This window comes from Gymnogyps californianus, chromosome Z (assembly GCF_018139145.2).
Source record: "Gymnogyps californianus isolate 813 chromosome Z, ASM1813914v2, whole genome shotgun sequence".
Classification (NCBI taxonomy): domain Eukaryota; kingdom Metazoa; phylum Chordata; class Aves; order Accipitriformes; family Cathartidae; genus Gymnogyps; species Gymnogyps californianus.
Genome location: NC_059500.1, coordinates 70,603,533 through 70,625,719, shown reverse-complemented (window position 1 = coordinate 70,625,719; position 22,187 = coordinate 70,603,533). Strand labels below are relative to the sequence as shown.

The following is a 22,187-nucleotide window of genomic DNA, read 5'->3' as shown; positions in this document are numbered from 1 at the left end:
ATGTTTTTTGTTATTTCCCGTCTGTGTGCCATCCGTGCTCTAATGCAGCTTTGTTTTTTTCCTCTTACAGCTTGTTTCACTTACTGAGGAGGTAATGAGGGAAGGGAAAAAACAATTCCTTACACTTCTCTGAAGCCTAGGAAAGGGGCTGGCAAACTGGTTCTTCTTTCTTTACAGCCTCTGGTAGAGTAAGACTGTGAGGCTGAAAGTTGAAGGAGATGCCACTTGTTTTGTCCTTTCTGTCAGCACCACTCCTGGTCGCTGTCAGAAGGGTAGATGGGCTTTTGGTCTGGCTGCATTGGGATGTTCTTACGTTCGACTTTCTTCCAGTCAGGACAGAGGATACCAGTAGCTGTAGCTGGAGTACTTGGCTGTTTCTGCCAAGGTTGGAGTGTGATGAAAAATAGCATGGCAATTCTGGCCATTTCACATGCAGAGTGATTACACTGCCCCTCAAAAGACTGAAATGTTTGACTTGATCAATTTATCCTTCCTAGCAAATGAGGGAATGATAAGGATGGGTAATTAGGTAGGAAGCTAGGTATTGTTCTTGGGTGTCTATAGAAAGATCTGAAAATCTGAGACTCCAGGATTGGAAAGGCCTCCTTGAATCATTATGTTGTGTACATTCTTCTCACTGGCAGCTACAGTGTATATTTGGTTCCATTTGGTTCCATTCCAAAACTAATTAAATAATTTGGCTTTTGGGGAAAAAATATGTGGTTTGCTAGTCTGGGAATGCATATCGACTCTTAAAATACAACACTTTTGCACATAGTATTGTAAAGTTGGTAGTTTTGGGGATAGCTAACTTGAAGAACTTTGAAGGTCCCATCCTGTTCCTCACATGCTGGAGAAGCTTCCTTTTGGTAAAAGGATGTCCTGGTTTCGGCTGGGACAGAGTTAACTCTCTTCTTAGTAGCTGGTACAGTGCTGGGTTTTGGATTTAGTGTGAGAATAATGTTGATAACACTCTGATGTTTTAGTTGTTGCTAAGTAGCGCTTATCTTAAGCCAAGGACTTTTCAGTTTCCCATGCTCTGCCAGCAAGCAGGTGTGCAAGAAGCTGGGAGGGAGCACAGCCGGGGCAGCTGACCTGAACTAGCCAAAGGGGTATTCCATACCATAGAATGTCATGCCCAGTATATAAACAGGGGGGAGTTGGCCGGGAGGGGTGGATCGCTGCTGGGGCATCTGTCAGCGGGTGGTGAGCAACTGCATTGTGCATCACTGGTTTTTTTTCCTTCCCAGCCCCCCTTCCTTTTTTTGTTATATTCCTTTTCATTATTATTATTATTATTATATTTCATTATTACTATTGTTAGTATTATATTTTACTTTAGTTATTAAACTGTTCTTATCTCAACCCACAAGTTTTACTTTTTTTTCCTGATCCTCCTCCCCACCCCACTGGGAGGAGGGAGGGGGAAGCGGCTGCGTGGTGCTGAGTTGCTGGCTGGGGTTAAACTGCGACAAAGGATATTGATAGCCCCATGGTTGTAGAGTAAGAGAAGCTCTTTTTATTTGAGTTAGATTTATTAGATAATCATATCCTGATCTAGGTCTTTGAATGTCTCTCATCACTATAGAAAACAAAGTTTGTAAGTAGAGGTAATATCTTTTATTAGGCTAGTAAATATAGTTGGAAAAATGAGACAAGCTTTCAGGTGTGCAAACCCTTCTCATCACTGTAACATGTTGGGTTTAGTTTGTTTTGATTTCTTCCTAAAATAGAATTTCAATTGCTTATCCAACAAAAATATTTGCTGTGTAACCTACTACCTGCTTGGTGTACAGCTGGTTTGGGGGGTGGAGTGGGGCTGCATTCTCTGTCACAATTACATAGTTTAGAACATATTTTCTTAATCCTTTATTAAGTTCTTAAACTTGTGTGTTTTTATTACCGCTTTTAAGCGATAACCTAAACTTTAAAAACCCCAATACTTCTGTAGTCTTCTTTTTTTATTTTCTTTGTTAAACTATCTTCTGCAGTCTGCTCACTTAAAAACTGACATGCACGCTCTTAAAATATATGCTCCCAAACCAAACTATGTGATTTGAGCTTCTATCACTGAATCTGAAAGGAACATCTGATTTCCACTGCAAGGTATCACTATAAAGATACACTGTATCTAGTCAAAAGGCAAAGTTTTCTGGTTATCACTTTTAGAGCACCTGCTGGTTAGGATAACACCTACATGATAACTACCAGCAGAGGGAGCACACTTATTTTGAATAAACTGAATGAATGCGGACTGGCTCTACTTAACTTTTCAGAAATTTTCCAGTGCCAAAAATAATGTGTTTACACAACTGATTTTGACAACAGCAAAATGATAATTTAGTGTAACTTTTAGAATCTAGATTTGTGACAGTATCAAATATTTGATCAAAAGTGCCTGATTCCCCGTTATTCTTTACCAGCATTATAGAGCAAGTGCCATGCTTTGTGTTCTCACTCTGGTTGTGAGCCTGGGCGATTACTGTTTTGAGTCCCACCTAGCCAGCAGAGGTGCAGAGCATCTGCACAAGCTGCAACGTGAAGCAGAATCTTGAAAATGCTGTGTAACAATATGTTCTATTGGCTTCTAAACAATATTGAAATCCATACTAGTGATGTGGTACTGTTGTTTTTATAATCCGTCTAACTTTTTCTTTGTTTTATTTTGTCCAGTTTTTTGAACTGTCTGTCACTATGGTATTGCTTTTTTTAAAGCTTTGTTTATGCTTTCAAGATGATGGTGGGCCTGCACTCTGTTAATAAAAATTAGTTTACATTTTGCTGCTATTTTCAGTGTTTACAAATTTACAACAGTGCTCAACATCTTGTATCTGAAAATTCCTAGGGAAGTGCTGATGTTCTTGAAATAGTAATTTTTTAAATTTTTCCATGCAGAGAGACAGCCTGTAGTGAAAGTGAAGATAGCTCAGATGAAGAGTTAACTGGTCCTTCCATGCAATCCCAGACTTCTGCTCAAGGTCCAGCTGAGGATACTGATGATCATGATGAAGATGATGAATTCATTGGGCCACCACTTCCGCCTGGGTTCAAGGATAGTGATGACGATAATGACAATGATGATACAGAGGAGGAAGATAATGTAAGTATTTTGTTCCTCTTTAATGTTTTAACGCTTTGAGTAGACTCTAATTTGTAAGTGTGCTCTTTCCTTTATGATTAAATTTGCAGGTGAAGTATGACTATTGTTTGAAATGCAGGTTTTTTTGCATTTTTTCCTAATGAATATTCAACAAATGCAAATAATTGTTTTCATTTAAAAATACCAAGATTTAAAAAAAATGTATGCATGTGAATCTCAAGGGAAATTCATCATCAATTAGTATATATTGTTGACTCTTTTTTGTTTTCACGTTGTGAACTATATAAATAAATATTTTATATAAATATTTTACATGGTTTGTTTCCCAATGCATGTGTAGCATTTTTTACAAGAAAGAGGAGGTAGAGATGGGCTTGAATCTAGGGAGAACAATTGTGCCAAAACTGTTCTGAGAAAATGAACTGTGGTAACTGAGGGCTTTTTTTTTTTCTTTTTGTTTGTTTTGGTTTGTTTTTTTCTAAATCTAAATAAGTGCCAGACTGGTTTGTTAGAGTGAGTATAGATTATCTTTTCTATCTGTGTTAAAAGCAAGAAAACCCTTAACAGCCCAACTTGGGTATCACAGATACTCAGTTGACAAATCTCTCTCTATTTAGTTAAAAGTTTAATGGTTTGATGTTCATTCTCCAAAACTTCCTGGATTGAATATTTTGTGGCAGTGGATTTTGTACGATAGTTTCCCTGCTGTTTTGTAGCAACAATGATAGAAGTCCTGTAAAAACAGCCTTACTTATGCTGTTTTGAACCATTCGGTAGCAGAAAAAATGTATGTCCTGTTATGCAAATATAAATCTGATCCTAAAAAACAAATTTCCAGGAGTCTCAAGGGTTTCTTGTAAATTCCTCTTCAATTTTGACTAGGTGTTTGGTTTGTTTTTTCTTTTCCTATAAAATCTCTTATCTCGCATCTTGTAAACTTTAAAACATAAGTTTAGACTACTCACTTAAAATGAGCGAGAGGAACTTCTTAAGCGATGACATAACTGACTTTTAGAGTGAGCCTAAGCTTGTATGGTCACAATTTTTTTTTTTTTTCCCCGCAGGGGATAAGTGATGGGAAATTGTGATGTCTTAGGGCTTGTTGTTACTTTGTCTGATCTGCTTGATTCACTGTTGCCTATGGATTTCTTTAATTATCAAACTGTAGATTTTAGCGCCATATCTCCTGTGATCTGATCTGTACTCCACACATGACATGTTCTGTCTTAGGGAACTGCAAACCAAATCCCAAACTTTCCTTGAGAATGTTGTAAGCCTTCAGTTAACTTATGACTTACTATTGATCTGTGTCAGGAATTCTCTTAACTTTTAGCTGTTATGGCACTGTGGAGTGAGTTCATATTCCTGAGGGTGTCATAGGCTCAGCAGATTTCAGTTGCTGTGGATCATGTCATATTGAAGTCGCTGCTGCTTTTCTGCCAATTTTCATCTGTTCTCCCATCTGAGGTCTGCTTGTTCATACATTTTCAACTCACAGTAACATCTTAAAATGCAGTGCTTTATAAAGAAATTTTACCAAACATGAATCTCTCGAACAGATAATCAGAATAATAATTCCTGTCTTGAAAAGTACTTACATTTATTGATGCTGAGGGAAATGTTTGGTCTTGTTCAGTTTTGTCTCTAAATACTTTTCAGCCTATTTCAGTATCATCCAGAGTGTTAGTGTATACACAGATTGTGGTGAGCCCAGATGCTTGTAATTTTGGAAAAAACTCCACAATATATTACACAAAGAACAACAACTTCTGAAAGTACCTATTAATAGCTGCTAACTTCGTGCATATATGTACTAGGAAGTGGTAAATCTCAAAAAATGCATGCTTGTTCTGCACAGGTGTTTTGTTCTTTCTTTGGAGTCTCATCAGAATGCCCTTCTAAATCACAGCTCTCCCTAGCTGTCCCCATTTCTCCTCCCAGAAAAAAACCAATCTTTTGCTCTGCTGTCAGCACCTCTGAAGCTTTTAACTGCCTTATAACACTGAATAATTGAAGCCACACAGAGAGAAACAACTAGACTTGGGAATCAAGTCCTGCCAGGTATCTTTAATCTTTGGGAGAGTAAAAGTTCTCCAAGATGCTCAAAGGATTTCAGTGTATACAACACTAAAATAAAACAGTATAACTCGAAAGCATGTTGTATCCTGGCAACTAAATCCAAGGTTCAGCCTCATGTCTGCTAATATTTCATTGAAGTATTGCACAAAACTTTGCATCAGAAATCTCTTCTAGCTGTTCATCCTGATCTTTTCTACACAGACTTTATTGTTCATTGCTTTGTTTCTATGTTATGTCCTTACTTATGTTCTTAAACCATGGAGATTTGAAAACACCAGAACTATAGGCAGCAGTTGTCTTAGGGAAGTTATATTTCTGTGGAATGCCTTCTTGTCAGGGTTTTAAGGAATTAAGTTGGTTTCTAAACTGAGTATCTCCAGATTGTTCTTCCTAATAATTAAGAGAATTTTGCAGGTGTTGGAAAATCATAGAGAATTTTGCTTAAAACCCACGCTTATCAGATTAGCTAAATAATGGTTTGTCTTATATACACCTAAATTCTTCTTGTAACTCATGCCAGAAATTACTTGGGTTTTCTGTTGCAAATGAGAATTGATACAAGTAGCTTGTGGTTTGACCATAATTTTTTTCTAAGACTGGATTAAAATTTGGGAAAACTTTTCCCCTGATTCCATGGTCTGTTAGAGTTGTCACTTTCTGTGGTTAGCAAAAGGTGTTATATATTTAGCCTGCTGTAATTCCATTCTGAAGTAAAATATTTATATACTTTTCAATTAAGTGTGTTGGCAATGATTTTGTCTACTTATACTGAATTAGCAAAATTATTCAGTTGTGTCAAAGTTCCACCACAGTGGTCAAGTAAGCTATAATGGAAATACACTAAATATTCAGCGTCTGTTTTGTGGCATCATCAGTGGAAGGCTGGCATCCTTTGACATCTCTTTTGTTGAGTAATTTTAGTTGAGTATTTTTATTTGGTTCACATGAATCAAGAGTCCTATACATACTACTGTTCCAGTTTATGGTATAATCATCTCTTTAGTCTTAGTAGTGAGTGCTTCCCACATGTAATCATGTTCAAACTGTAGATTAGTGCCAAGTTGTAGCAGATTCCTTCATTTATTCATATTTATGGAATAAATGAGGTCTTGTAGGAGAAAGTAACTAAATGCTGGGCACTTATTTACATAGCATAGTAGTGTGAGAGAACAGTATTATTTAATAATTGAGAAATTGCAGGAAGATGCATAACATCTCTTAAGTGGTAAAACTGTGTATATTTTTGGAGGCAATACGTATGTTCCACAGAATAGGGTAAGGCTTTTAGTAGTAGAGGTAGCTTATGAAGAGAAGAGGGGGTTGTCAGCAACGTAATAGAAAATATCTATTTCTTTTTAATCCGTCTTTGCTATAGTGTGCTGTTTACGTATTTTCTGTTGTCCTCCATCAAAGATGGCTGCACCTAAGTAGGGCTTTGTGCATTGAAATCTCTAAAATTCAGTCTATTATACATATAAATAATTTTGGAAAGAACAACTGGATTGTTACTTTAACATGATGTCTGTCATGTGGCAATGAGATATGGATTTTTAAAAATTTTTATATAATTGCTTGCATGCCTGTCAGATTTATGGATTCTGAGCACTGAATGTAACTTATTTTCATTATCTCTCTCCAAAGGGCAGTGGGCATCTTGTTTAGCAAAACTCTTGCTTTAGTTCTGTAAACTTCTCTAGAATGCCAAAGGCAAAACAATGTGCAGAAACAGCTGATTTTACTTCAGCCTGCCTTTCTCAGTAGTCGCTTTGTTTGCTGATTGTTGACTGTTTTAATTTCTAGCAAGATTGTGGTATTAGTTTTTTATTTATATGTATTTGAATAATGCTACAACTGGCTTGATAAAGTGGAGTTACTGGAAATCAGAGTTAAGAGACCCCAATGAAAAGTTTCAGACAGAAAGGTAACCTGCAGACTGGTGTGATTTAAGTTTGTCTGAACTTAAGACAATAGTTACAAAACAGTCTAGAATAGATTTGGTTGAGAATAAGCAGAGCAGCAGAAATATGAGACTTGTGGGTTTTCAGTCTAAACAGTTAATTTATAACTGGGAAGATTTTGTGTCAGCGTGGATGCCAGAGGCCTTTGGGGTCTAGAGCCTCCCCTTACTGCTGCTCATGACCTCAGCTATTTTCTTTCCTGTGAAGGGAATCAGGAAGCAGCTGTGCTTTCCTGATTTCCTGTTGATCGATTGGTGATCACGGTATGATCCTGTGAGCCCCAAGGAAGGCAGATGTTGCTGTTATGAGAACTCTGTGATTCCTTTTTCTTGCTTGTACATCAGGCTGTGGTTGGTACACATGGGGGCAGAACTGGGAGAGGAGAAACGGAAATCTCCATTGAGTAATTCTTTTGTTGTGTTTCCAGATGTACTGTGAGACTGTCTCTCTTTTGTTATTATATTTTGCTGCTGAAGTAGCTTCTTTAAAACACAAGTATCTATGTTTTTGACCCTGAAGGAAACAAATTTTTCTTTAATAGTTATATGAGTTGCAGTTCTGTAATCTGAAGTCTTGTTGACTTTGTATAACAGATAAAATGCATCAAAATACTGGCTTCGCCCTGGTAGCTTACCACTGTCTCTCAAGCCTGACTTCAGACATTGTTTTTATTATAGGAAAGTTGTTTTTCCACCATTGTTTGTTCAGTTGTTTTTGCTTTCTTATGAGAGACTGTCAATAGAGACATTTGTCAAAATTGCTTACTATGAGGTTAGCACCTTTTGAGTCTATGGTTGGCCCAGGACTGCCCAGCTCACATTGGGTATTTTACTGAGTAATCATCAGGTGGAAGGAGTAGCTGGTGGTTATCATCTTTGATGGGAATTTTTCATACCTTATTGGTGTTTTTATAGGAAAATGAATAACAGCAGTTAATTGCTGAATGTTTTGAATCAGCACTGTTAGTTTTTTAGTATTATACATTTCTGTAATTTACGTTTACATGTGATACAAACTGAACATAAATTTTTGAAGAGAACCATAGATATTGTATTACATATGTGAATTCTGACTTGAGTTACTTTTTCCTCTGAATTTATGTAAGTTCATTTTATATACTCAAGTCTTTGTGGTAGCTGTTGTAAAGCATTTTTCTGTGTTTGATTAAATTCTGTGTTAATACTGATGGTAGTTACATTTAACAAATAAATAGTTAGATTTAATGACTTATTCGTTTAGTATAATTCATCTCCATTCGTGCCAGAAGTGATGATTCTTAACAAGGCACAATATGCTCTTAAGTACTTATACAAATATTTTACAGTGCTTGTTTTGTAGTAGTGTAAGGAATATTGCTGTATCAAGTATATTTTAAGGACACTGGGTACACTTGGTATCAATTCCCTCTGATATTTTTCTCTCGTTATAGTTTTCCTTTTTACATGAAAGGCTTGCATTAATTTGGGGAGTGAGGAAAATGAGAAGAAGAGTTGTCTATATGAATTGTGATCAGTGCTTTTCTGTAGTGCTTTTTCTCCTAATGGTGTAAAAACCTGATTGGATTGTCAGTGCCTGTTTTTCACATCGTCGTAAGCTGAGAGGGAGGGAGGAAGCAGAGCATCTCCTGTAGTCTGAAGCTTTTCAGGTTTGGTTTCTATCCTGAAAAGTATACCTTTCTGGAAGACTTGAAGAAATCTTTTTGTTTCCAAGCAGGGATGCTTTAAAAGAGAAAACAGCTTGTTTTTCAGAGGGCAGATTCTTAACAAGGGCAATATTTCATGTGGTGTATTTTGAGGTTGGGAGATACAGTAGAGTCTTTGCCAGCTTTTTGGCCCCGGCAAGACGCACTGGGAGTGTATCTGGTGTTTGTGCAGTCAAAATAAAATCTGGCTGGAGGGGAACAGGAGACTAGTCAAAGCAGTCATGTCAGGGTTGGTGGGTGGACAGCTTTAAATCTAGGGCATAAGCATTTTTTAAGGTAATGGATGACACCTATTGAAAGACATTAGTAAGAGAGTGGTTATTTATTAATGTTCTATTGTACATGTCATTAGAAAATGTGCTGAAATCTTTAACAGAACTTAATGGAGTGCTAGCATCTTGTGACACTTCTCACTTGAAGCAACAGGTATAGAGGTGGTTGTTGGAAGAATTTGCCAGATGGATTTGCAGGGCTTTATCTTCTGTCTGGAGCTCAGTTACAGTTGATTCTTCTTTGGAATGGAGAACTATTTCTCCCTGCAGTACCAAAGGGATACTAATCGTGTTGTAATTATGTCCCTGAAACAAGTACAGCCTTGGGCCTCTCCAAGGCTGTATTCTGATTTGGGCATATTTCCAAAATGATAGCGTAGCCGTATTCCAAGTTTTAGAATTGTTTTGAGACACTTTTAAATTTTTGCAGAGGTTTAACAGGACATACCAATAATACTCATTTGTTCGGAATGGAAGAAAGCCATTTCCTGCTGATTTAGATGGAGAATTTAAGTAGACTGTAATTGCTCCAATTAGAATTTGGCTATGGTACCAGGCTAAAAATCATGGTGTTGTAAAAATAAATAAATGTTATGGGAATTTTTAGTCATCCTAAGGAGTTATAACATTTAGGCTTAGGATTGTCTGTCCTAGTAACTGCTGAATCTTATTTACCCAGTCATTTTTCATTTTGTCTAAAGAAGAAAAAGTGAAGTAAGCTGAACAAAGCAATTTTTGTGTGCACAATAGAGACAAAAGTGTGGGTTTGAGGATGAGAGGAATTATTTTTGAACTACTTCTAGTCATTGATATGTTGGTTAAAACTAGGTAGCAATTACCATTGCTTTCAATTCCCTTTTATGTTACCTTCCTGTATAGTCAGGAGGAAAATACTTTTGTCATATAAGTGCATAATATGTTCTTAGGTCTTGACAATATTTCTGCTGTAAAAATCAGGAAAATGTATTTTCTTTATATCAAACTGGGAACAAGTAATGGAATTTTTGCTAAGGATCATTGATATGGTTACTGGTGTTGCAAAGAATGAGAAAGGTTATCTCAGAAGTGAGTTAGAAAGGATTTGCAAGCTTCACAAAAATGAAAAGAAAAAATGAACCCCCTAAATTTTGTATAACGAGGCTCAGTGTAAGAATGTGAGAGAATCAGTCAGAAGCTGGAAGGGAAGGAATACCTAACATAAGAAACCGAGAGCATCATATGGACAATGTACAAGATGAAGCTAACAGGGTAATTCCCTTAGTGAATGTTTGTCTTTCATAAGAAGGCATGGCATATTTGCTCCTGTCCTCTCCAACCCAATGCCCCAGAGTTCATGATTACCAGTTGTCCCCAGAGAAAACGAATGTACTTACAAGACCTCTATTTATCAATTCTGCAGAGCATAGTAAGGCCAAGACTTCTCGGGCGTATATCATGCCATGCCTTTTTGGTGGCGTGACACTGGTTTTAATTAATTATTAAGACTGAATACAAGAATTTTTAGAATGTTTCCTCTACATATAGATATTTAGTCCTATGAGTTTGTTTCTAGAAATATTTTATGAGAAATATAATAGGCATATATTAGTTGACTTCAAGGTACTTAAAAATTAGAGAGGTGACTTTAGTAGTATTAAATAAAATGTGATATAGAACAAAATTATTGTTACTACTATCCTTTTTAACAGAGTTTAGAGATCTTCTTATGTCCTGTTTTTACTCTTTACCAGCTCCTCTAGAGACCCTTTGTCAGATCAGCCTGACTTGATGGTGCCTGTAGAAAGCTTCTTTAGGAGCTGCTGGTACCACTTCTGTATTTGGAAAGGGAACTGCTAAGAGTGATGCAAAGTGTTCTTGATCTCTGGGCCAGATACACTGTGGCTGTAGAGCTCCCACACTTGAAACATGGGATCCTCATGCTCATCTTTCCTAAGACCTTTGGTTTCTTTATAGCCAGAAGATTTTGTGGAAGCTAATGTCCTCTACTGTCCTTAGAGGGAGAGCAGAAATGTTGGGTTTTTTTTTTTTTCTGCTGGGTATGTTTGAGGCATCGGTAACCTTGAGGCTGTACAATTCTGTGACCTACCTCTTAAGCAAAAAAATTCTTTCTAAGTCTTTCTAAGCATATATTCTACATGCGTATGTCAGTCACATGACCATACTTTTCATATAGTATTATTTAACAAGAATATGTAGTTGGAAATGTTAGGAAATTCCGTTCATGCAATGGTATATGCACATCTGATCCTAAATATTACTTTCTTTGCTTCCAGTAGAAGTTGGGATCTTTGGAGGTGAAGAGACTGAAATGAATTTATTTTTAGAGAACCTAAACCACTTACACAGTCAAAAGAAAGTGGTGACTACCTTCTTACATGATGCTTTTGTTGGCAATTGCAATGAATTTCCAATGTGCTTTTATAAAGAAGCACAAATAGCATATTGTTTCTATCAGTGTATAAAATATTTCTAAATTTGGAAAGGGAGCTAACAGCAATACTAACACTGTATTCGACACTGTTGGTATCACTGTGGAATATATAAACAGAAATAGCAGGTTTTCTTTGTATCTGGTGTGTGAATGTTATATTTTTGAAAAAATTGTTTGTGCTCTAAACAGAACAATGAGAAATATGGATATAGAGAACTCTTGCTTGACTGAAGAGGAAAGTAAAGTGGATGATAACAAGTATTTGAAATATTTATAGTGGGAATGATTAAATAATTTAGAAGGACTATATTTGAAAGAAGAGTGTAAGTGACATGCAGTTACATTTCCTTTCCAAAACAAGTCTTCACAGGATTTTCGATTAACAAATGATTCATGTTAAGCTGTTGGAGCTGCAGACTGCTCCAGTGGTATCCTTGGAGAGCAATTTTGTTGACTCTTGGAATGTCTGCTGTTTGTTTAAAAGATGGCTTTGGATTTTTATGAATGTGAGGCTACCACATATAATGTTTTACAACTGCTGCAATGGCATCTCTTACTTGCAGGTGGGCACTTAGCAGTGTACAGGGACTATACATACTCGATGCTAACACTCTCCAGATCGCACAACAATCATACTGAACTTCCTTCCTTTACTCCTGCTTATCTTTTTTTGTATTTTAATACCTAATACAATTATTTTCAAATTATTAGGTTCTTGAATAGTATTTGGCTGAATTACCTTGTACACTATAAATGTTTATTCGACGCATCATTGTAACTGAGGATTGATAAATGTTCATATAACCAAATGTTATGGGAATATGTTACAAAATTTTTCTGATTTTCTTTCATAAACCAAAAGAATTACTTTTGCCGAAGGAACTGAATATTCATAAAGAATCATTCATATGAATTTTTATTAATTATCCCCTTTCATCGTCCAGTCCTGAGGCTTTTGAAATGTCTTTAAAGCTCTTAGTTGGATTCCAGTGAGTGCACTTGTTGCTTTTTTGTAAAGTATTTATTCTGTTATTCTACTAGAAGTATTTTATTCTGATTTTGAAAATTATCAGTTTTACATCTGTTGTTTTTGTGGAAAAACTTTTTGAAATGTCTCAAAGTATACTTACTTAATGAGAGACAAGGTAGAAGAAAACTGAAAAAGAAGCGTTTAAGATCTTACATTTATTTATATGAGGACCCTAAGGTAGTTTAAAAAGTCAGGTGAGTTAGACATAGCATTTGGTTTTCAAGTAAAAAATTACTTTGTAAAGCAAAAGTTATTTTCATATCATAAGCATCATGTGCAAGAATAGCGAAAAGGTGATAAATTATGTAACCTTTACTTCCCAATATATATAAAAAAATAGTTCCAACAGGACCTTTATGCAGTAGGGGTAAGGAGCTTTCTGGTCAGTTTTCTAAAATAGGGCTTAACGCAAATAGCTGATAGATAGCTATCTCATGCAGCTCAGGTTCACTATTTAAGGTTGAACGATTAGATTCTTTTCCATGTAAATACTCGTGTTGACTTCACTGGGACTACAGACAGGGACTTCCAATTTTGTAAGTGGGACTGAGTATGCATAATCAGTGGAACTACTAGCATTGTACCTTTGCTTGTACACTGTTGATGAGACAGAAGATACAGACAAAACATAGTTTGCTACTAACGGAAGGTGATTTGTGACTTCCATTTTTATTGCCAGGTTTAATTAATTTACCAGTATTTAGTGAGTAAAAATAAATGGTATTTTGCAGCAAAGTGTGCTCTCAGGATGCAAATAGGAGCTCATGGAACTGAGCAGTCTTCTATGTGTCTGTGTGAGAGCAGTGATGGACTCCCAAAATAACCACTCAGCATTCTGGGCAGCTTGGGACAGCAGTGAGCTCCGCACAGGATAGCTACAAAGGGAGCACACTGCAGAGGCATGAGCAGGTTGTTTGTTCTCTGCTGTTCTGTCTGCATTGCAGTTTATACACGAGTTACCTAGCTTATACACAAGTTTGAGTTTGTCTGCATGAGGTGCAGTCAATGTTTGACTTAAAAAATTTTCCTATTTCTTTGATACACCTTAACCCAAATATTGCCAGCTAACATCAATTTTTTTTTTTTTTCTTCCTTCCCCAAAATTGCACTAGGGGGCAGTGAAAACATCTTAGATTCATACTAGCCTTCCTGGAACTTCTGTTTGTCTTGCATAGTTTCTGCAGCCCCCTTTAGCAACTCGCTTGGAAGCAGTTTTCAGAGTAAATAGTACTATGTAAAGATTTTGATTCGGATTATTTAGATGCATGAAATTCATTGCAGTGAGCACATGTACATTCTCGTGTGGTGAAACACAAGGTCTTAAATAAGGGTTGGACGGAGTCACAGTGGCCCTTTTACAGTACAGAGGCCCCGTATCTTTTATATAATAATGAGTATGAATGCAGGAAATAAATCCTGGAAGAGCTATAGAAATTAGGAATAGAACTTATTTTTCTATGCATGACCAAAACTTTTGTCGTGGAAAAACTGATTTTGAAGAGTTAAAATATTCAATTAATTAATTCAAATCATATCTGGAATGAAAACAAAAGCTAGAGTTCTCACTACTATGTGAGTTGTTTGCGTGGAGATGCTGCAAAGCTCGGCTTGTTTTTTTAAGTCAAGTATTTCACAAATATCACAATATAGGTGATATTTCCCTATCACTTACTGTATGGTGTGTATTTGTAGATTAATTCAGGTCAGAAAGAGCTCAGAACCTTTATTAGAGTTGCAGTGTCCTATAAATTATGACAATTTTTGTATTAATGTCTGCCTCTACTAGATTACATGAATTAGCAGTTCTCTTCCTATCATGTAGTACAGGCAAACCATAGGACTTAACACTTTTTAATTTAAAGAGGGAAACAAAAAAAATTAAAAAATTTCTTTGTTATGCATATAGCCTTTTTTGTTTTTCCCTCCTGTTAAAAAATGGAATTGTCAACTTTGGAAGATGGAGAAGTTACTTAGGATTTATACAGTAGCTTACATCTTCAAAAGTAGTGGGAAAATAAAGCTGAATTTTTAACAGAGACTTCCCATGTCCAATTTCTTTTTCCTTTATTTCAATTTATTAAACAGAATATGGAAGATCTTTTGATTGAGTTTGACCATATAGCTTTTGCATATTGGAGTACTTCATTCTTTAGACCTTTCCTTATATAGGAAGAAAAATCTGTCCTGTGGCCAAAATGTAGTCAGTCTCTGTGATACCAAGTATGTATGTAATGTGGTGTGTGTGACTTTGTATTGATCACATGTAAAATGGATCAGACCCATAGACTGCATCTTATCCAGTGCTATATTAGAAAACAAAGAGGGACGTGGGCCAGAACAGGACACCCTTCTTTTCCCAGTTTAAGCAGGTGACTAAGACTTACTCACCATGTTCACCGTTTACCTGTTGGGTCTTGTGAAAACAGTGATGATGCTCAATCTCCGGAGTTTCGGAGCCAACAAAGTCTCGTGGCAGGACAAATGCAAGCACAGTAAAAAGGGGTCTGTACAGTTCTGCTGCTGTGTTCTGTGACTCGGCATTTTCTCATTAGTCAAAGTTAATTAGAGGGACTTAAAGGCTCCTTGACCCCTCAGTGTACAACTGTGCTAGTTCATGCCTGTTTTGAAATACCAGAAATGAAAGTAATAAAAGACTTCGGTTTTCTCGGAATACGCAGAGATTGTCTGCTTATCTTGCTGTTAGTCATTGTCTCCAAAAGACAGCTACCAAATATGGGTGACACATTTTCTGCATGTTATTGAGCCTTCATCTCTGGGCCTACTTTGAAGCCTGGCTTTATATTTACTGCAGGTTGAGTAAGTGTCGTACTTGCAAATATTGCAGTTGTGCTATACATGTGCAGGCACAAAGCAAATTTTGTAAAAATGCTGGGTTGACAGGACTGAAAGAGCTGAATTAGGAGTAGAAGATCAGATTACATTAAAAAAATAAACTATCCATAAATGTGATGGCTGATGCAGACGGTTCAAATGAAAAGGCAAATCATGTCAGCATTAGATTTCAAGATGAATTTGCAATTCTTTGGAGGAGGTGAACTCTCATTCTTCATATTGGGAATGTTCTAAGCAGAAGGGGAAAACAGTGATTAATTCTTAAACTTTTGAACTACATCTGGATGGCAACAATTATGGCACTTGAAACAATTCTTCAGCCTTTCAGAATTTTAGTGCACAATTTTCAAAGTAGAATCTTTCAACGTTTTGTTTAAGATATAATGTAACATAGATCTATATATATCAAGAACTTGTTAGGCTTCACTTAAAATATAAATTGGGGTGAGAAGAATCATAGCTCGTAGAATAATTACTCTTTCTTTCTCAAGTCGGTAATCTTCCAAGTTTCATGCATCATCTGGATTTATAGAGATTTATCTGCCTTTTTCTGACCATCTTGTTACTTAGGGTGTCCTGGAACATGCTGTTCTCTGCAAAGAAAGCAAACTTACATATCAGGCTATGACCACATCTGTAACGATCAGCTGGCTTTCAGTGCTACCAGATTTGTAACCTTTTTCAGTACAAAGAGTCAGTGTATGTCTCTTGCAAAGCGAACGTTATGACGTAACTGCTCTTGTTGTCTTAAATATAAGAATAAACATATTTCTCAGTGACATTCCTTCTTTAAGTACATTAATTGTATTACTACCTTTTCTGTTGAGTACCGAAAATATCAGTAATGGAAATTCAGAAGAAAAAATAGCTAGCTTAATCATCCTCAGTGTCTACAAATGCACATACCTATTTTACAAGACCACTGTGACACAGAGTGCTGAATCATTTTAAAGATAACCCCTTCTTTTTCTACAGTTTTAAGTCTTGGTCTTTGTGAGCATTCTGTGCCTTAAGACCATCTAAAAAATAAATTGGTTTTTAACTCCATTAATTTTTCCTGTGGAAAATATTAAAATTCTGGAAAAGATGTAAACTTCCATGTGCTAGTTGCTTTTTTGTATCACTTGTATATTCTTCGTATGTTTACTTTTCCTCAGGTTTTCCCTGCCTCGTTTAGACGGCATACATGGGTGTGCAGGCACACGAGGTGAAATGTTGGGTCACATGGAAGTGTGTGATAATTTTGTGACTGACTTCAGTGGATAGAAGTATGTGTGATCCAAAATTAAATCCTAGAAATAACGATGCCAGAGTAAACCTCACGATATATCTTGATAGAAAATAGTTTAAGAATTCTGACGTGGATCTCTTTTCTGCCAAAGATATAGTGACTTGTTTTAATGACTTCATTTGGTTTAACTTGGAATTTGTTACCTTTCTTCTCACAGAGTCCTTCGGAGTTGTTCCTCTGTTCTATGATTAAATATTGCCTTATCTAGCAGTTTCTTTGGTGAGGGCAGCCAGTTGTTTGGGGCTTTTGTTTTGTTTTTTCTGTGCAACAGACCTGTACTATGTTGATATTTCTTCCTAAGGTGCCTTGTAGGGGTCAGGCATCCTGTTGATCCTCTGTGTCCCCTTCCTGCTTGAATCCCTATCTCTGATGACTCCATGTCATATTTTTCTCCTTTCTGAAAAGGAATCTCTGAAAAATGGGTTTTTAAAATATCAAATAAATGTTTATCTTTGTATTGTGATAGTGCAAGCCTATAAGTAATAGAGTAATAAAGGAAGTTCCTGCATTTAACAGCTGCAATTTTAAGGGCAGATCCTTTCAGTTATCACTAAATTAATGGTATAAATAGTATCAGGCTGAGTCCAATTGCTGTCCATTAAATAGTTTTCTTAGGGAACGCAATTATGATACATTGAATAGACAGTGAATTTATGAGAAGGCCCAATGGTAGTTTACTGTGATTTCCCAAAGTCTTGTTGTCCAAATAAGAAACTGCAATCAGTGTTTGAATGCAGAATGAGCAGTAGTCAACCAATTCACTGCGTTTTCAGCAAAAATATTAACTCCCCAGAGTAAGATGAATGTCTCTAAATCTAAATTAGTTATAACTATGCTATTTATGATGCTATTTTAAATGGGCATCTGCCCAAATCACATGATAGTTATGAAAACTAGTTCTATCCTGTCAAAAAATAATAGTTGTCAGCTGTAGTTTAATTCTATGTAGTTTAATGCAGTTTGCATTAGTTTACCTCTTGGGAGTCTCATAGTGTAGGAACTAACGGAAGCTGCAACCCTGTCTGATACTTTCAGGGAGTAACCTCATTATGGACTCTGCAACCAAGTTTGAGTGGGTGGCAGAATATCATAGAAATTACCCAACTTCTCTGGCTGATCAGGAGAAAATTTTGTGGCTAGCTGCATCTTGAAGTACTGTATACAGCCAGACTTAAGATAGCAGACCTTTTATAATACAGAACATACACAGCAGTTAAATGATATAGAGGTGAATTAGGCAAATAAGAATCAGTAATATGAGAAAACGCTTAACAGTACGGTAGTCAGTGGGGAAAGAACAGAGTGTGGATCCTCTGCTGTTTGGGAGGGAGGGAAGTGTCAGAAGAAGAGTTAGTATTACTCTTAGTCTGAAAAATATGGAGAGAAAAAAATAATGAAAATGTGGGGTTGCAAAGATTCATGTTTGCTTCTGGCTGTTTATCTGTCAAACCTGCTTGCTTTCTGAGTATAGTAAGAAGATTTTTTTTCTGGAGCCAACCTTGACACTTCAAGTTTTTTCACCTTTTTGGAATACTAGTTAGTGACACAATTTTTCTTTGGAGCATTATAAACCTAATTTATATATAGGCAAGAAAGTATCTTTAAGCTATGTTTTCTCTGATGGTTGCGTAACCAGTAATGTAATTGGCTCACTTTCAGAACTAAATTGAGCAGGAGAACTTCCTAATAACTGGTTTTGGTTCAAAGCTGTTTGTACATATTGCAGTTTTTGCAGATAAAAAAATTAAATCAGGAGTGATTGAGGCACAAATAGTCTAAAAAAAGATTACTGGTGGTTTTAGGCTTTCTTTGTTAGGAAATATGTCTTGCAGGCTGGGAGCTGATATGAGAATCCAAACACTTACATGTGCAGAATGTTTGTATTTTAAATAAGATGAATAAATAATATTTAATTTATCTTTACTATGTAACCACTCATCTCTCATCAAAGAAAACAACCCAGCTTTAGCTTTCATAGGTTTTTTGAAAACACTGCATGGCAGCCCCTGATAATGCACTACCTGACTTCACTCTGTGCCATTGTTCTTGCTGAAAAGGCATGGAGGAGAAGCTCTGAGGCACACTGACAATAATCTCTCAGCTTGGCACTTTTACAGTGAGAAGGGCTTACTGTGTAAACGTTAGGCTTAACATACCATACCTTGTAATTACAAGTTCTAAGGAGGTCATCTCAGGTCTTTCATCCATTGGGGTAGATAGGTTAGATTGCATGCAGTTCACAATATAGCTTATGCATTATTTGAGTTCTTTAAGTGCAAGTTTGTAAACAAGCCTATCACTTGAACAGTAATTATCATCTCAGAGCAAATATCTAAGCTTATGAAAAATTCCAGTGTCTTAGCCAGAACTCCCCCACTCCCTTTATTGTACAAAATTTTGACAGAGCAATGTGTATCTACCCTGTGCCTGTCAGTATTAATAGATACTTCTAAGCTCTTGATACCCACAACCAACTGCAAAAATCTATTTATATGCATTTGCTCACTCTTGCTAGCTTGTTCCCTCACCTATGTTCCACACTACTGGAATTGTTCAGTATCATAGTGACTGTGAGGATTTGAGAATGCATGAATAGCTTATGGTGGGTTTTAATAATTTTTATACATGTTTGTGTCAAACTGATGATTGTGTTTTGAAAGCGGGATTCTTTTGCTTTCTCTATTTTCTTATTTCTCTATTGCACTGCAATTCCAAGGGCAAGTGGTTCACAGGTAGGACCACGTTACCATCAGTGTTAGGGTTTTCCCATTTTAATAGATGGCCCTATACAGTGGTTTCTGAAGTAATTAGTTTATGAAGGCAGACTTCACCTAAATAAAGTGTCCCGGTAGGCATTTCTCCCTGTCTTGTACAGGTTTATCAGGATCTCATGAGAGGAACCTGAAGACAAGAGGATGCCATCATTCACTACTCAGAGGTCCATTTTTGCTATCTCAGACTGGATGTTAACTGTGGTAGCCAGATGAAATGAGGATCCAGAGTATCTGAATGTATGATACTGAAGGCAAGGTAGACTTAAAAGGCAAGCGCATAAAGAAAAGTGCCTTCAAGTGATCTGTACTTTGCACTTTATCTGTAAACAGAATAATGGCATTGAAAAACTCAAGGCAAAACAATTTGTTTTGTAAGCTTATCTACTGTCCATTTTGTGTGGCTCCCAAGAGGTGAAATGTAAATGTTAAAAGGCCTGGGAAACAGTCAAGCCCGGGACAGCAGTAGGTGTTATGTGAGGTAGCATTAGTTTCAGAACTAAACCATATCATTTCATGGATCACAAGTCCAAGGAGGATGTCAAACGAGATTAATGTGAAGAATTCAGGCCTACAGAACAAATTCCAGAAACGGGAGTTAAATTCTGCCCAAGCCCAGCAAACTATGCAAAATTGGGAATCCTTGTTTTGGCTTCCTTATTAGTTGCCTGGAAAATGTCCATAGCAGGGAATTTGAAAAAATCTCAGCAAAAATTCTTGGACTGCATTTCATTCAGGTTATTTTATGGGTTATACGTTCCTTCCCACCACTTCAGCTTCTCCTGTGGAAAGCCAGTAAGTGTTTATAAGCTCTCTGCTTCTCTCACGCTCATTTTTGGCTTATTTTATGCTTTCATTTCTTTTGATAGAATAGCAAGTTGGACCTATGTTTAAGCACTTGCTTGTTACAGGGGAAGAACTGCTGGAGAGTTTTTTTAGCTTGCTTATTTATGGAAACAGTAGTTATGGAATCGTGCATTGCCTGGTAACTTCACCAGTCAGTCAAACAGGAGATATGAAATACTGCAGATCTGTTTTCTCAACAACTGCAAGATTTGACTTGTAATATGAGCATTATACACAGAGCTCTTTTTTTTTTTCCCCTAATGTGTTTTTTTTTGTTTGTTTTTACTTTGTTTTGTAAATGAGTTTGTGAGGGACTTAGGGAACCTCAAAGTATGACATATCTGAGGGATGAGATGCCATTCAGAGGGACCTGGACAGGCTCAAGAAGTGGGCACATGTGAACCTCATGAGGTTCAACAAGGCCAAGTGCAAGGTCCTGCACCTGGGTTGGGGCAACCCCCGGTATCAGTACAGGCTGAGGGATGAAGGGATTGAGAGCAGCCCTACCAAGAAGGACTTGGATGTACTGGTGGATGAAAAGCTGGACATGAGCCGACAATGGGTGCTTGCAGCCCAGAAGGCCACCTATGTCCAGGGCGGCATCAAAAGAAGCGTGGCCAGCAGGTCGAGGGAGGTGATTCTCCCCCTCTACTCTGCTCTGGTGAGACCCCACCTGGAGTACTGTGTCCAGCTCTGGAGTCAAGAAAAGAGAGAAGGACATGGACCTGTTGGATCAGGTCCAGAGAAGGGCCACAAAAATGATCAGAGGATGAAACACCTCTCCTATGAGGACAGGCTGAGAGAGTTGGGGTTGTTCAGCCTGGAGAAGGCTCTGGGGAGACATTATTGCGGCCTTTCAATACTTAAAGGGGGCTTATAAGAAAGATGGGGACAGAATTTTGAGTAAAGCCTGTAGCAATAGGACAAGAGGTAATGGTTTTAAACTAATGGAGGGTAGATTCAGACTAGGTATAAGGAAGAAATTTTTTACAATGAGGGTGGTGAAACACTGGAACAGATTGCCCAGAGAGGCGGTAGATGCCCCATCCCTGGAAACAGCCAAGGTCAGGTTGGACAGGGCTCTGAGCACCCTGATCTAGTTGCAGATGTCCCTGCTGATTGCAGGGGGGTTGGACTGGATGACCTTTAGAGGTCCCTTCCAACCCAAACTATTCTATGACTCTATATTAATAATAGGCATTAATAATGGCTTCTGGCTTGGTAGAATCTGAGCAGCTCGAATGCATGAACAAACCTACCATAGTTATTAATGTGTCATTGTAGCACACTTGCAAGATGGGACTTTTTATCCCATTTAAGATACGATAGTTAGACACACAAGCAATTGTCATATTGAAAATCTCACAGCAGATATGTAGCAGATATGTGGTCTGAAATCTGGAGTTCCTTATATCTATGAACTATACTTTTCTTTCCTCACTCCAGAAGAAAGTAGTTGTAGAGCATCATCTGAACATCCAAAATTGTCATCTTGGTACTATATAGTGAGGGTTAAAAATATGTTGTTAACTGTCTGTTATGACCAAGTTGAAGATGCATGTTGCTATTAATCCATCTCAGCTAGATTAACAAGGTTGTTATGTACACTGTTAATAGTGACTTAATTTGAATCATATAATCCAAACTTAAATTTTAGATTGTAGAAGGAAGAAGACTTTTCTGGTAACTGAGGTAATCTTTGTATAGTATGGAGTATCTGCAGCACCTCCTTGTGGAGAAGGTCAAGAAGCCTATCAAATAGTTTAAGGAAAGATCTCACAGGATGTGTCTAATATTCTACATTTTCTAACAGTTAAGGAGTAAGAAAAATATACGAGGTCTTAACATAATGTC

The 22,187-nt window shown here is 37.0% G+C and overlaps 1 protein-coding gene across 2 annotated transcripts in view; it reads left to right on the top strand.

Moving 5' to 3' along the window:
- WDR70 (WD repeat domain 70) overlaps positions 1–22,187 on the top strand; it is a 144,679-nt gene that overhangs the window by 5,794 nt on the left and 116,698 nt on the right. For both annotated transcript variants that reach the window (XM_050912469.1, XM_050912470.1), the window contains one exon: positions 2,896–3,100. In XM_050912469.1, coding sequence (XP_050768426.1) covers positions 2,896–3,100 — 205 coding nt within the window. The remainder of the gene's footprint in view (positions 1–2,895; positions 3,101–22,187) is intronic.